This window comes from Schistocerca gregaria, chromosome 1, assembly GCF_023897955.1.
Source record: "Schistocerca gregaria isolate iqSchGreg1 chromosome 1, iqSchGreg1.2, whole genome shotgun sequence".
NCBI classification, from domain to species: domain Eukaryota; kingdom Metazoa; phylum Arthropoda; class Insecta; order Orthoptera; family Acrididae; genus Schistocerca; species Schistocerca gregaria.
This window is the reverse complement of record NC_064920.1, coordinates 302836586-302853003: the sequence shown is the minus strand read 5'-3', so window position 1 is coordinate 302853003 and position 16418 is coordinate 302836586. Positions and strand designations below refer to the sequence as shown.

The 16418-nt window shown below is 42.5% G+C and overlaps 1 protein-coding gene across 2 annotated transcripts in view; it reads left to right on the top strand.

Moving 5' to 3' along the window:
- Positions 1 to 6274: 6274 nt before the first annotated feature.
- The window catches only part of LOC126342297 (septin-2), a 314504-nt gene continuing 304360 nt past the window's right edge, over positions 6275 to 16418 (top strand). Inside the window, exon 1 of one of the 2 annotated variants that reach the window (XM_050001846.1) lies at positions 6275 to 6369. In XM_050001846.1, the coding sequence (XP_049857803.1) occupies positions 6363 to 6369 (7 nt within the window). In that variant the 5' untranslated portion in view covers positions 6275 to 6362. Of the gene's footprint in view, positions 6431 to 16418 lie in introns of both variants that reach the window. The other variant, XM_050001845.1, reaches the window with a different exon arrangement.

The window sequence follows — 16418 nt, the reverse complement described above, 5'->3', positions numbered from 1 at the left end:
AATATCCCCGAACAATCTTCGACATTTTGTCAGTGGACTTTGCGTTCATCCTGTATGTACACCAGTAAGCAATTAGTCTGCGTGCAAAAAACCGACATAGCAAATGTTGCGACTTACCTATTTGCTGGACGTAGTCAGACGTAATCGTAATTTTCGGATTTTGAAGTTCCTCGAAAATATTTTGCTTGAATGAAAATCCTCTTCTCTTTCCTTCTTTCTTCCCTGGTTTCGGGGCTAAATTTTAATACTGCAGATCAGTATTATCGATAACAGCAGTATTAAGAGAGAAGATTGAACGTTTGGAAAGCGGTAGATACTCTCGTCGTGGGCGGTCGGGCATTTTCTTTTCGAGTCATGAGCCTTCTGACTGGTTTGATGCGGCCCGCCAAGAATTCCGCTCCTGTGCCAAGCTCGTCATCTCAGAGTAGCAATTGCTACCTACATCCTCACTTATTTTTCTGGATTTATTCCGGTCTCTGTTTTCCTCTACAGTATTTAAGTTCTACAGCTCCTTGTAGTATCAGGAGAGTTATTCCCTGATGTCCTATCAACCAGTCGTTTCTTCTTGTGAGTGTTTTCCATATATTCCTTTCCCCACCGATTCTGTGGAGAACCTTCTCATTCCTTACTTTATCAGTCCACATTATTTTCAACTTTCTTCTGTACTCAAATACTTGCTTTGTTTTCTGTTCCGGTTTTCCCACACAACATGTTTCACTAGCATACAATGCTGTGCTACAAACGTACGTTCTCAGAAAGGTCTTGCTTAAATTAAAGCCTATGTTTGATACTAGCAGGCTTCTCTTGGCCATAAATGCCCTTTTCACCAGTGCTAGTCAGCTTTTTATGAACACCTTGCTCTGCCCATGTTGAGTTTTTGCAGCGTAAGTAGCAGAATTCCTTAACAACATGTACTTCGTGATCACCAGTCCTTACGTTTAGATCCTCGTTGTTCTCATTTCTGCTGCTTCTCATTACTTTCGCCTTCCTTCGATTTACTCTCAGTCCATATTCTGTACTCATTAGGCCGTTCGTTCCTTTCAGCAGATCACGCAATTCTTCTTCACTTTCACTAAGTATACCAACATCATCAGCGGATCGTATCATTGATATCCTCTCACCTTGAATTTTAATTCCACTTTGAACCTTTATTTTATTTCTTTTATTATTCTTCGATGTATTGATTGAACAGTAGGGGCAAAAGACTACATCCCTGTCTTACACCCTTTTTAATCCGAGCACTTCGTTTTTGGTCTTCCACTCTTACCGTTTAGAACACTCGCTTGCTGTGACACAAACTAGTGTTAGCCTCTGGGAGGATTCTGAGTTTTGACCGTGCGTGTGAACAATGGACGAGGGTATCGGACAGTAATTTTGAAGATATTGTAATTAATAGAAAAACTAAACAGGCTTTTACTTTGGGGATAGTGAAAGTAGTAAAGTTCACATACGTATGAAAAATCGAACGGTCGCCAGCCAAATTAGGCACATTAATTTGAAATATTATGTTCAAGAAAATGGAATATTAATTGTTGTAGTGACTTTCATCAAGACTCTCTTTGAATAGCAAACTGGATACACACGAATAGAGGGCAGTCTAAGTTGTGGATAGCAGTAGTTACCATTACTGTACAAACCAGTAATCATAGAAACCAAATCTGTACCCCACTCATAATAATAAGAGTTACAATCACGATCATTACGTGACTCAGTACTGAGATGTTACAGCAGGAAGCACTGAACTAAAGTTGGACATGGAATGGTGTCTGACTTAACTGACATATAAATACCACAAATAAAATTAAATAATACTGCAATTACACTGTTTATACTCTCATTTATAGAAATGTATCAGATTTCTTTAATAGCGATAACATTCCAATTATCTATCTAATATGAGAATAATATGGTGGGGAGCTGTAAACTGATACTGTGTCACTAGTCAAACGCTATGATTGTTTCAGTAGTAAGGTTCAATTCCACTAAATTTAATTCTTAGCCCCACTTGGAATAGTCTATGTTTTCATCCTTCAAAGCAAATTACTCAACACTGAGCTTGATTAACCTCAAAAAAATCTTTCATGATAGCAATCAAGGCTAAACTGTGTTTCAAATAAGTTTAATTTGTGTGCCTTTTTCATCACCTGAGAAGCAGGTATTTTAGACAGTAACATTTACACAGTCTGGCACTGTATTTTAGCACATTTAATACACAGGAATAAATCACTTATTTGTTATATTATATTATACTCGGGTTTCTGAACACTTAGGACGGGATCCAGCATAGGTTCATGATTAGGATAAAGTTAAGGCTCAAATACAAGTTTATAGCACTTAGATTATTATTGAAAACACTCACACAAATTAACTGGTCCATGCTGTGATACATATCTGTATACATGAAGTTGGTGGAGCAGTGGCGAAGCAGTGGTGAGTCGACGTGGCCGCTAATTGTACTCACGGCTCTTGAGGTTTGAATGCTCTTTACAGTTTCTTCTTGGCGACGGATTTTTAATGTGTTAGAGCCATTCCTTATTGCCGAGAGTACTGTGAAACAGCCTAATCAACATCCGAGGCAAAATCCATTGCAAAACGGCTTCCGAATGCCTCCCTTGGCACCCTCGATGTGTACTGGGCAACTGCTTACCGTTCCCACCAAGGAGCCGCCCCGTTCGAGCGCCAAAACCACCTTTTACATCACTCCAAGGCACATCCTTTGTGGAGGGACTTCCCTACATCTTTTATGCTATATAACACAAGTGTCCTTAGCATGAACCAGCTTCCAATATAAAATGTTTTTTAAAAACATGCATAAATTATACATACATTACAAACTTTAAATTTCCTGTCACAAATCAATGACCTTAAGTAATAGAGAACAAACACATCATAATCACAGATACACAGTTACATAGCACAAACCTACTTCTTATCGATATAGGCTTAACACATTCCCTCTTGGCTCTTGTACATATTCTATATTGCCCGTCTCTCCCTATAGCTCACCCCTACTTTTTTTTCAGAATTTCGAGTACTTTGCAATATTTCACACTGTCGAGCGCTTTTGCCAGGTTTACAAATCCTGTGATCGTGTCTTGATTTTTCTTTAGTCCATTATTACCCGCAATGTCAGAATTCATCTCTGGTGCCTTTACCTTTCCTAAAGCCAAACTGACCGTCATCTAACACATCCTCAATTTTCGTTTCCATTCTTCTGTATGTTACTCTTGTAAGCAACTTGGATGCATGAGCTGTTAAGCTTATTGTGCGATAGTTCTCACACTTGTCGGCTCTTGTAATCTTCGGAATTGTGTGGATGATATTTTTCCTTCCGAAAGTCAGAAGGTATTTCGCCAGACTCATACATTCTACACACCAATGTGAATAGTCGTGTTGTTTCCACTTCCCATAGAAACTTTAGAAGTTCTAATGGGATGTTATCTATCCCTTCTGCCGTCTTCGATCTTAAGTCTTCCAAAGCTCTTTTAAATTCTAATTCTAATACTGTGTCCCCTGTCTTATGTATATCAGCCCCTGTTTCTTCTTCTGCCACGTCCTCAGACAAGTCGTTCGCTCTCACAGAGATCTTCAATGTAATCTCTCCTCCGCATTTAACAGTGGAATTCCCATTGCACTCTTAATATTACTACTATTCCTTTTAATTTCACCCAAAGTTGTTTTGACTTTTCTGTATGCTATGTCAGTTCTTCACAGCTCTGCACAGGAAATGCAGGGAAGCTAAGTGACTTCTATTTCTATATTCCTAAATTTCCCAGAACATTTTTGTACTTCCTTCTTTCATCGATGAGCTGAAACGTTTGTTCTGTTACCCATGGTTTCCACACAGTTACTTTTTTGTACCTGTGTTTTTTTAGAGATATCTGTTCCTCTTCTACTGTACTGCCTGCTGAGCTGCTCATTATCGCAGTAACTTTAGTCTCAGAAAACTGCAAGCGTATCTCTTCATTACTCAGTACTTCAGCATCCCATTTCTTTGCACACTGATTCTTCTAGACCAGTCTCTTAAACTTCAGCCTACTCTTCATCACGACCAATTTGTAACCTGAGTTTTATCTGCTCCTGGGTACGCCTTACAATCGAATATCTGATTTCCGAATCTCTGCCTGATCATGATATAATGTAATTGAAAGCTTCCCGGATCTCCCAGCCGTTTGCAACCACACCTCCTCCTCTAGTGAGACTTCAACAGAATATTCGCTGTTTCTAGCTGAGATTTATTGCAGACCTCCTCCCTCATTCCTTGTCCCAAGTCCATATCCTTCTGTAACCCTTTCTTCAACTCCTTCCCCACAACCGCATTCCAATTCCCCATGGCTATTCGAGTTTCGTCTCCTTTTTCATACTGAATTAACAGCTCAACATCGTCATGTACTTTCTCTGTCTCTTTGTCTTCTGCTTGTCGCTTAGGTATGTATCTGAACTATCGTTGTCGGTGTTGGTTTGTTGCTGATTCTGATGAGAACACCCCTATCACAGAACTGTTCACAGTAATTCATTCTCTGCCGCACCTTCCTATTCATAACGAATCCTACTCTCGTAATACCATTTTCTGCTGCTGCTATTATCTTATAATCATATGACCAGAAATCCTCGCCGTCTTTCCATTTCACTGCACTGACCCGCACTATATCTAGACTGAGCCTTAGAATTTCTCTTTTCAGATTTTCTAGCTTTCCTGCCACGTTCAAACTTCTGACATTCTACGCCCCGACTCGTAAACATTATCGGTGTTATCTTGCTAAAATGTAAATCCATGACGGCTTACCATGAAGGGCAACAAAACGGGGCGCTGTGCTGTAAGGGTGGCGCGAATAACAACCAAAGCGTTTTAACTTCCTGGCAGATTAAAACTGCGTGCCGGACCGAGACTCGAACTCGGGACCTTTGCCTTTCGCGGGCAAGTGCTCTACCACCAGAGCTACCCAAGCAAAGGTCCCGAGTTCGAGTCTCGCTCCTTCACACAGTTTTAATCTGCCAGGAAGTTTCATATCAGCGCACACTCGGCTGCAGAGTGAAAATCTCATTCTGGAAACATTCCCCAGGCTACGGCTAAGCCATGTCTCCGCAATACCCTTTCTTCCAGGAGTGCTAGTTCTGCAAGGTTCACAGGAGAGCTTCTGTGAAGTTTGGAAAGTAGGAGACGAGGTACTGGCGGAAGTAAGCTGTGAGGACGGGGCGTGAGTCGTGCTTGGGTAGCTCAGATGGTAGAACACTTACCCGCGCAAGGCAAAGGTCCCTAGTTCGAGTCTCGGTCCGACACACAGTTTTAACCTGCCATGAAGTTTCATATCAGCGCAGACTCCGCTGCAGAGTGAAAATCTCATTCTGGAAACATCGGGACTAAGTTCAAAATACTCTACTTCAGTCAAGGAAATTCCACGCAGTAGATGTGTTTGGAGACTCTCTGGACAGTTTTTCTGAAACTGAAATCATTTGTTTGTCTGTACATGCACATCACATCTATTTATTTGCGACCCATTCGAAGAATTCCTTTGAAAAACGCTTTTTTCTTCTTTTTTTATCTTGAGTTTATTTCAATAAATTCAGCAATGAACTCTCTATAGGACTCACGCGTATCAATCATTTAAGAATTTATTGTGCACGCAAAGACGAGAAACACTATACTCATAAAATGGATTATTCAAAAACGTGTTCGCACCCAAAATTACTTGTGATTTCCAGTTCACATGCTACAATTTGTCTTCGCGTTTTGATTTATTCTCGCAGATTTGAGCAATTTTGCTCAAACGTTAGCCTCCAATTTTCAGGTTTGCGTACATGTCGCATTGCGCAGATTTCTGGCGCGCACGCCACGATTTTCCTACGCTTATGTGATGTGCACCCACCGCAAATCATTACAAGCGGACAGACCTTTAGGTTTAAGCAATGCTATGAGAACTGGATGAATCTCAGACCTCATAACTGAACGCTTTACACATAACCGAAATTCAGGTTATTACCCTCGGCATCGCCTATCCCGGATCCGGTGCCCCCTTTCACTGAGCAGGTGTGTTTTTTTCTTGGCTAGTTTTTCGTATTGTCGGTGAAGTGGTACAGCGAACATCTGCGCCAGTTGTCACCGAGGAAGCTGCGCGAAAAGCACTTGAGCGCCGCCGCGCATGTCGCCAACATTAGAGCGTCCCGCGTTATATCGACTTCTCGCGCTACTGGAAGAGCACGCGCTCCGAGGGCGCGCAGTTGGCAGCATTGCCCGGCGTGGCTCTATTGATCGGCTTCTGTCACGGAGCGGCGGCAGTCGCGACATCGATCCCGCCGTGTAGGTACGGTGGCGGCGTGGGAGCGGGGTGGCCGAGGCAACTGACAGCCCGGTGCGCACAGCCATGGCAGGTTAGTGGCGCGCCGGCGGTCGCGGGGGAGGTGCGCTCCGAAAATGCTGCGCGCAGAACAGGTAAGGACGCCGCCCGCACCGAGTCGGCGGCTCCTGGCGCCCAACCACTGTCCTCAAACAGTCCATATTCAGCTGTCAACTATGTGCTTTCACTATCTGCCTTGTTATAGTGGAAATAACATGAACAGACCGACACCTCTGCAGATGTTTCCTTAATTTTTATTTGTCCTTTGGGAAAATTAATTGTTCTACAGATGGAGATGAACAGCTATGTTTCAACTATACTCGGATTTGCTCAAGTTAACGCGTTTTGACGTGGCACTGTGTATTTGGGAACGAAACATTGATTTAACCTCGGCAGGACCTGAAAATTAGTTATAGTGATTGGTACCATTATTAATGTAAATTTCTTTCCCATGCGTGAAACCGTTGGCGTTGTAGTTAGACATGATGATGCGAAATTTTCAGCCTGTATGTACACTGGTTTTAAAGCCTTGGAGGTGAGCTAACATATTAAAAATTCCTTGAGCAGTAGTTAAATGCAGTACAAACATTACTGCACGGATGACCGGTTGTTACTATTCCCGATTTTGTGACTGTCAATACTGCTGTTTGTGTATTCAGTGCATGGTACGATTACTCGTATCATGTTTATATTATGCGTTTTCTAAAGAGTCTTGGTTATTTGGAACTCAAGCCTTTCAAAAGAATTGAAAATATTCTGAATGTCTGGTCGCTGGAGATGGCACGTTCTGAATATTGTGCGGTGTCATTGACCTTCGTCGCTGGTCACGTGAGACCTTCCTCACTAAATTTCATAGTATACCATATATTAACCAAGATTTCATCCATTGTTTAAGAGAAGTCAGTGTTTAATAAGAAAATTTCTTCTGTTTAATCTTTGGCAGATTATCACGCCTGGCAGATTATCGCACATAGCCGGCGGGAATCGTTCGAAAGGTAATGGTTATTTGCCCCGAAATACTCAAGAAGTAAGAGCTACGATAAAAAAATTGTGAATCAGTGCTATTTATGTCGGCACGTACAGACGTCAAACAAAGAATATCAATTAACACAATACGTCTGGAGAATACAATATGGAGGTCGTTCTTGTAAATAATTTTATATCATAAATATATCGCTTAACAATCCTAGAACTTTTACTTTGTAACACGATTAAATTAATATCATGGTACTTGCTATACAGTTAAACTTCAAACGTAACTAAATTATAATATTTCTATTTTTCTTTCCAGCTATTTTTCGTAGTTAACAGAATTTTCCGAGTAGTTCCTCTTACCAGAATGTTGTAATTAACATTACTCAGTACACAGAATGCGCTTTTATGATAACACCCATGTTGTATTCTGTATATCTGTTGCACGTATCAGTTTTTGACTTTCCGTTCCACTGAATTGAACAGTTAAACGAAATGCAGTTTGCGTCTGATTTGACAAAATTAAGCTCGTTTTATTCTTTATACTTCTAACTTATAAAAATATATTTTTTCTCAATGTTCTCCGATTTCCTCTACCATGGAATCTCTTAAGTAGTTGCACTCTATATGGTCGTGTATTGACTATGTAACTGGTTGGCGTACCTTGTCTGTTACCGAATACGGTTTGGTTGCATCAGACACAAGACAGAACGAGAAGCGTACTCCTGCTTAAAGGTATAATAGCAAACTTATCAATGAAAAACCAAACCTTTGCATTGTTGAAATCTCTCTAAAAGTTCCAGTACTGAAGCACTGAATGACATAGGGGGGGGGGGGGGGGGGGGACTTATTGCAACATGCAAGTTACAAGAAGAGGTGGTTCTGGCGGAAGTAAAGCTGTGAGGGCAGGTCGTGAACTGTGTCCGGATAATGTCGTGTGACGAGGGCCTCCCATCGGGTAGACCGCTCGCCTGGTGCAAGTCTTTCCATTTGACGCCACTTCGACGACTTGCGCGTCGATGTGGATGAAATGGTGATGATTAGGACTACACAACACCCAGTCCCTGAGCGGAGAAAATCTCCAACCCAGCCGGGAATCGAACCCGGGCCCTTAGTATTGACAGTCTGTCGCGCTGACCACTCAGCTACCGGGGGCGGTGTGTCCGTGTACACAGTCGGTAAGAGCACTTGCCCGTTAAGGACTAGGTTCCGAGTTGAGTCCCGATCTAACACACCGTTTTAGTCCGCCAGGAAGTTTCCAAACAGCAAACACTCCGATGTAGTTATAAATTTACTATGTGCAGTGTTGTCAGCATTGTAGGAGTGTTAGCTAAAGGGATTTCTCTGAGTACCCGTCAAGGTCTTGTTTATTGTCTCTCACTTAACAATAACAAGCAATGTGCCGAAATTGGGCACATAGTTTACATCCCAGTCTCCCTGATTCCAGTTATTCGAAATTGCATTTAAGTTAGCGCAGCGTAATACATTACTTTGAACAGGCCACACCGCATTCCCCCTCATCGTCCTTCTATGACCAAACAATTCCTATGTCTCTTAATAACCTATCAGGGGACTTATCTCTTGGGGTCCCTTAAAGTGGCCTGAATTCCCGTCAAAGAGGAAAGCAGAGTGTTTACTGAGGTAATGTACCATGCTTGAAGAGACCCTTCCACTTAAAGTAAATTTCTTAGCTCCGATGATTAGCATCCTGTGCGTAAATTTAGACAACGTCGCTGGTTCGGCAAATATCTTTCTATTTCGCTTATCGTGAAAATGGAATCTATCAGATCCATGAATTCTGTTACTCGGGTGAAAGACTGTAAATCTCCAGAGCCTCATTGTGAGTTTATATCCGGGTTAGAGGGATATTGGCTGTCAGTGACGCCTCATATAGTAAGATGCAGCATAGTCGCCAATAGAACACTGATCCAGATATCGTAGAATAACCTTATTTCCGTCTATGACCACAAAATTGTTCTGCCTTTAGACTGCCGGTTTCGGTCAGTGACAACGATCTTCAGATCTGGAGCAAAACATGAGAAAACGGAAGTAAATCTACCGGACAATCTATCTTAAAATATGCCATAATGAAAAGTATTACTTTCAAACATGTAGAAAACGTGCTTAAAACATGGCGGCGTTAACATAATACACCAAAATGACAAGGCATGGAATAACGATATGCACGTATAGAAACGGCGATAGTATCGCTCACACGAGGTATAAAAGGGCAGTGCTCTGACGGAGCTGCCTGTGTGTTTTTTCGGAAGTGTTGTGAAAGGACATCATACTGTCGCTGGGTGTGATTTTTTTCTCTTGCGCACGGAAACCAGACTGCCGCCATGTTTTTTTAATTGTCTATTATGTTACTTGTCTGATTCCTGTGTATTTTCTTAGCATTACCAACCCTTAGCTTTATGTTTTAACTTTCCACGCCGGCCGCGGTTCTAGGCGCTCAGTCCGGATACCGCGCGACTGCTACGGTCGCAGGTTCGAATCCTGCCTCGGGCATGGATGTGTGTGATGTCCTTGGGTTAGTTAGGTTTAAGTAGTTCTAAGTTCTAGGGGACTGATGACCACAGATGTTAAGTCCCATAGTGCTCAGAGCCATTTAAACCATTTTTTAACTTTCCACAATTTTCCGCCATTTTACAAGTTGTCACCGTTTTATTGCCTGCTTTTATTGTTTCTCTATTTTGAAGAAGTCTGTAGGCTGTAGAGAAGCGTACTAAGCTGCTGCCAGCCCGCCCCCTTCGGGGGTGGGGGAATCGAAATTCAATAAAGCAAAAAAAAACAAAAAAAACCGGAGCTACTATTTGTACTTAGGTGATTCATGTGAACAGATTTCCAACGTGATTATGGCCGCGCGGCGGTAATTAAGATTTTCCACACGGAATGGTAGATGGAGCCTAGACACACGGGACATTACATTTCGGAAATTGTTAGGGAATTAAATATTCGGAGATCCATAGTGTCAGGAATGTGCCGAGAATACTAAATTTTAGGCTTCACCTCTCACCGCGGACAACGCAGTTTCCAACGGCCTTCAGTCTACGACCGAGAGCGTAGAATTGTGAGTGCTAACAGACAAGCAACACTGTGTGAAATAACCGCAGAAACCATTGTGGAACGTACGACGAACGTATACATTAGAACAGTGCGGCGAAACTTTGCGTTAACGGGCTGTGGCAGCAGACGACCGACGCGAGTGCCTTTGTTAACAGTACGACATCGCCTGCAGCGCCTCTCCTGGGCTCGTGACCATATTGATTGGACCCTAGACGATTGGAAGACCTTGGCCTGGCCAGATGGTAGCGTTAGCGGGTGGCTACCATTTGCATCCATTCATGGACTTCATGTTCCCAAACAACGATGGAATTTTTGTGGACGACAATGCACCACGTCAGAGTCACAGTTGTCTGCAATAGGTTTGAAGAACATTCTGGACAGTTTGGGCGAATAATTTGACCTCCCAGATCGCCCTACATGAATCCCCTCGAACATTTATGGAACATAATCGAGAGCTTAGTTCGTGCACAAAATCCTGCGTCGGCAGCACCATCGCAATTATGGACAGCTACAGAGTCAGTATGGCTCAATATTTTTGCAGGGGCTTCCAACGACTTGAGTCCATGCCACATCGATTTGCTGCTCTACATCGGGCAAAAGGAGACCCGACACGATATTGGCAGGTATCCCATGAGTTTTGTCACCAGTGTATAATGAAGCCCTGTTGGTTTCATAAAAAATACCCACAAAATCAGCTTAGCATCGTCACACATTTAAAATACTGTGTAACCTAGGCCACAAAGCCGGTCTAGAGTCATTCCGTTAATAGCGGTATTGTTTATATCAGCCGGTGGATTGGCCGAGCGGTTCTAGGCGCTTCAGTCTGGAACCGCGCGACGCTACGGTCGCAGGTTCGAATCCTGCCTCGGGCACGGATGTGTGTGATGTTCTTAGGTTAGTTAGGTTTAAGTAGTTCTACGTTCTATGGGCCTGATAACCTCATATGTTAAGTCCCATAGTGCTCAGAGACATTTGAACCATTTGTTCATAACAACCTGCGGTATAGTAGCCTACACGTATTCATCGATTATATAAGTTTACAAAATACGCTAAAATGATAAATACCATAGGTAAAGCCTATAGTGGGTTTATCGAGCGTACAAATTATTACAGCGATAAAATTAACTTAAAAGCAATAATAAAGTTTAAATTAAAATTGTTAAAAAGGAAATGCTACAGTGTTCTGAGATGCTCCTGCAGTGATTTTAGAAAAATAAATAACACAAACAAGGACAAACATATGGAGCTAACAGCATATAAAAATGAAAAAAATTAGTGAAATAAGGCAAATGGTTGAAACGAGATGGAAAGAAATCAGAGCGCTCTCTGTTGGCGTAGCCGCCAGACTGTAGCATACGCGAGAAGTCTTCGGAGGAACTGAACCGTCAGAGGGCCTCTGAAACCACCCGACATACAGTTCAAAGAAAAGAAAAAGAAAACATTGTACCAGTCACTTAATAACATTATCTGGTTAATGAAATATATTATACAAAACCGATAAGGGGAACTGAAACAAGAGAATAACAAGATCAACGTACGAAAATGAAGCGAATGTGGTAATGAGTTCTATATTAGGCAACAAGAAGACTATATATATGATGTTTCAGTGATAAATGTAGAACCTTGTCACAAAAACAAAGTAAGCATTGGATATAAAATGTCCATTGAGTATTCTTGTTGGATTGTTTTCTAGCTACATAAATTTCAAGCTCTTATAACAAACTGAGAGCACGGTGCTTTTGCACCCCGTGGATAATATGCATACAGTTCTCAATGCTCTTCATAGTAAGACTACTGACCAGTTATTGCTAAATGCAACGATATGGGAGTTTTGTTGCGTGACACTAAAAGAGCAGCCGGTCTTGCCAGTATAATTATCACAATTATTACAGGGAATATTCGGAAAGTAAGGAACGATTGGTCACGAAATGGAAAATACAGTGAAAATCTGATGATGCATTGCACAGATGCACTGGGCACTGTGTCTAGTACACCTGTCGATCGCATCATGTCGCTCTTCTCAGTTCTGATCTTGCAGTGAGAACGTAAAGATGGCTAGAAATTAGTCTCCTGCCAAGTACGAGGGTCTGACGAAAGATTTCGCCTGAACCTATGCAATCCACATAACGTAACTGTCATGCGGTTTGTTCTACAAGACATTTCTCGGCCTCACTGTGCAGGGACAATGAAGATGCTCCTGCAGCGTCTTCGATAGGAATTGTTTGCTCACCCACAACACAGCCCATAATTGGCTACCCCTGAAGTTCTAAGTCTGAGCGGCGACTGTGAAGGGTAGTAGTTGGAAGGTGTAGCTAGCCGTTTCAAACACAAGTTTTGACTTTCACTGTGGTTTCCATTTCGCGACCTATCGTTCCTTACTTTCCGAATAGCCCTCGTACAATCACACCTGCATACCCTAGACACATCAGATTTATCATATGCAATTTTTTAACTTTTGTTTTCACCTAGTTTCAGAGCGTTGTTAAATTGAAGCTTCGTGTACTGTGTCACCCTGCTTCGTGCTTGCTGAATATAGCGCTGAGTGCTCGACGCTGTCCAGTAGTTTGAAACGCATTTGGAAATAGCTGCAGGGCAGTGACAATATCGTCACAGGCATGGGGGAGAACTGGGCCATGACACGGGCCCGCCCTTTGTGCCGCAGAGGCGGTTCTTCATTCATGAGACTTGACATAATGGGCTATATTCTGCTTCGTTTGATTCTACATGCTCGTTCACGGCTGACGCTGTTTCACCGGGCTGTTATAATCTTGTTCTGTTCCCAGTACTTAATACACCGTGCTCAAACGAAAAGCAAGCTTATGACACGTGCAATGGGAGAGGTGGTCATAAGACATGCGTACTGATATATCGAAACATCTCCGCTTACTCAAAACTGAGTGTATTTTATTTGCCGCCCGCTTAAAGTAGCGATTGTTATGCGGAAATAAAACGTACATCGTTTAAATCATGTAGAAAACCTGTGTCGCCGAAACCTTGCGGAATAAATACCATCGCCAAAACAAGTTTTAAGTTGATAGCGCTATTACAAAGTAGTATAAAAATTCACCTCTTTCCGTAATAACTCCTCGCTAATTGCACCTTTAAGAGAGCGGCACGTTTAAATCCCTTTCCAGCCAAGCAGGTTTTCAATTATGACAATCAAGATTTCAGAATGATTACCACTTGCAACGACCTTTGTACACAGACATTTACACAAGTGAAGATGAGGCTGAACATCACAGTAAGTACCGTGATTCAGGAGATGGGAAATCCTGCTTTCCTCCAGCCTCGAAACAATCAGCAATAAGACCGAACACGGGCTGCATTGCTAATATCTGGACTTTCACCCACGAGAACGGTGATTCAAATTCCTCTAAAGCCTTCGTGACTTAGGTTTCCTGTATTTTTCTTTTTTTTTTAAACTCTTGAGGTAATCCTGGGATGCTTCCTCTGAAGAAGACACTGTCCCAAATTTATTTAGCATCCTTCCCGAATGAAGCCTGTACACTAGCTCTGATGGCCTCGTTAAATTCTAACCTACCGTACTTTCTCTTTCAGTCCAGCCTTACACGGTCACAGAATACTTGAACAGTATTCTACTGTGGGTCATGCAGACGTTCTAAAACCTCTTACTTACGCAAACACCAGTTTTTCAATACATTGTTCTTAAATTGTAATACCAAGACGTGTCTAATAGCCTTGTAAAGGTGATCTGCGAATAAATAAAATTACTACTATTACTTCTACTATTGCTGCCGCTGTTAACGCTGGCAATAAATCGAAGCTTGCCATCAGCTTAATCTACAAACGGGTCTGTGATCGTTCCACTTACAGCCATCCCACAGGCCTATGTAGGACTCGTCTGATACCAGTTATGACTGGTTAATCGTGTAAGCAATTTCATGAAATGTACAACTCAACTTTTTTTTATATACTGAAGGCTAGTTGCTAGTCTTCCTTCAGGTCCGACTGGTCATAAATTTTTATCGAGTAATGCTTCTATATACATACTCGAGCCCTTGCTAGTAGTCTAAGACTTCAACTAACACTATCTGCTATGTCAATACATAATACGAATGCTGCTTCTTCTGTCACATATCGTTGGACACAGCTGATTATTTTTTCCAGATGTGGCTTATCTCTCGACTAGGACGCCATTGAAGCAGCTGCCTGGTGGGACACAAACGCTGACGCAGCAATCCAGAGCAGTACTACGTTCACTTTAGTCAAATCTGACAGTATATACATATATATTTTGAGTCCTATTTCCGTCGACTCTAATGAATTCGTTTCTAAAGATAGTTCCGTTGCTGCTCTTCTTGATAATTCGCAGCCTTTCACCGTACATTGTAACCTGTACAAGGAAGAAAAATCATAAGACGAAAACAAAACCCGGTAGCATTCTAATGACTACCTCGTTTTCCATTCTTGTGAACAGCCATTTCGTTAGTAGTATAAGAGTAAAAATGCTGTGACGAAGAACGGCAGTGTTTGCAAAAAAAGGGGTCCAGAGAAGACCATGACCTGTGCTTGATAACCTCCTCTATGCTAGCTCCTTTGTCGGTCAAATTAAACTACCGCAATGACGAGCACACTGTTCCCAGTCAGTGTTCTGTTTGAAGTCCAGTCCATTCAGAACTTACCATTCTCGTACACTACACGTCGCCAGTCTGTTTGATGCGCCTTAAGCATACTTGAATTTTCCAGTTTCAGACTCAAAATACAATATATATTACATTCTCATTTACGAGTCTCAAGCTAAAGTATACGAACTCAAACCTCCGTTCGCATGCCTTATTTGAAACTGTATCCCCGATACTGCTACATGACAATTGTTGTACTGCATAGCAACTACAGTTTATCGCCACAATTTACAGGTCTTCTCCATTCTTAGCAACGAATATATACGTGAATTAGCTCATTTAAAAGGTCACTGCATCTATAACAACATACTTATCCTACACAATGGATCGACTTTCATCCTGCTTGCCAAGATGCAAGGAAACACTGCAGGAAGAGTTGCAGACATATAGGCGACAAGTGAATATCATATATTTCGTCTCTTAAAGTAAAATATTAACGAGATATGGTGCAGGCATGAGTGAGTGGTCTATTCATATTCTACACACATCAAAACAAGTTTATCATCTCGGTTCCGAGAGTTCCGGAACCTGTACAGAAAATTGGAATAGAGGTCAGCATAAACATCATTTCCGCCCTTTTTGTTGCTCATGACAATCACACACAGCATGTTGTACCACCATACAGCGAGACCTTCAGAGGTGGTGGTCCAGATTGCTGTACACACCGGTACCTCTAATACCCAGTAGCACGTCTTCTGGCATTGATGCACGCCTGTATTCGTCGTTTCATACTATCCACAAGTTCATCAAGGCACTGTTGGTCCAGATTGTTTCACTTCTCAACGGTGATTCGGCGCAGATCCCTCAGAGTGATTGGTGGGTCACGTCGTCCGTAAACAGCCCTTTTCAATCTATCCCTGGCGTGTTCGATAGGGTTCATGTCTGGAGAACATGCTGGCCACTCTAGTCGAGCGATATCGTTATCCTGAAGGAAACAATTCACAAGATGTGCACGATGGGGGCTCGAATTATCGTCCATGAAGACGAATGCCTCGCCAGTATGCTGCCGATATGGTTGCCTATCTGTCGGAGGATGGCATTCACGTATCGTGCAGCCGCTGCGGTGCCTTCCATGACCACCAGGGGCGTACGTCGGCCCTACATAATGCCACCCCAAAACAGCAGGGAACCTCCATCTTGCTGCACTCGCTGGGCAGTGTGTCTAAGGTATTCAGTCTGACTGGGTTGCGTCCAAACACGTCTCCGACGATTGTCTGGTTTAAGGCTTTAGGCGACACTCATTCGTGATGAGAACGTGATGCCATTCCTGAGCGGTTCATTCGCCATGTTGGTGGGCCTATCTGTACCGCGCTGAATGGTGTCGTGGTTGCAAAGATGGACCTCGCCATGGACGTCGGAGTGAAGTTGCGCCTCATACAGCATATTGGGCACAGTTTGA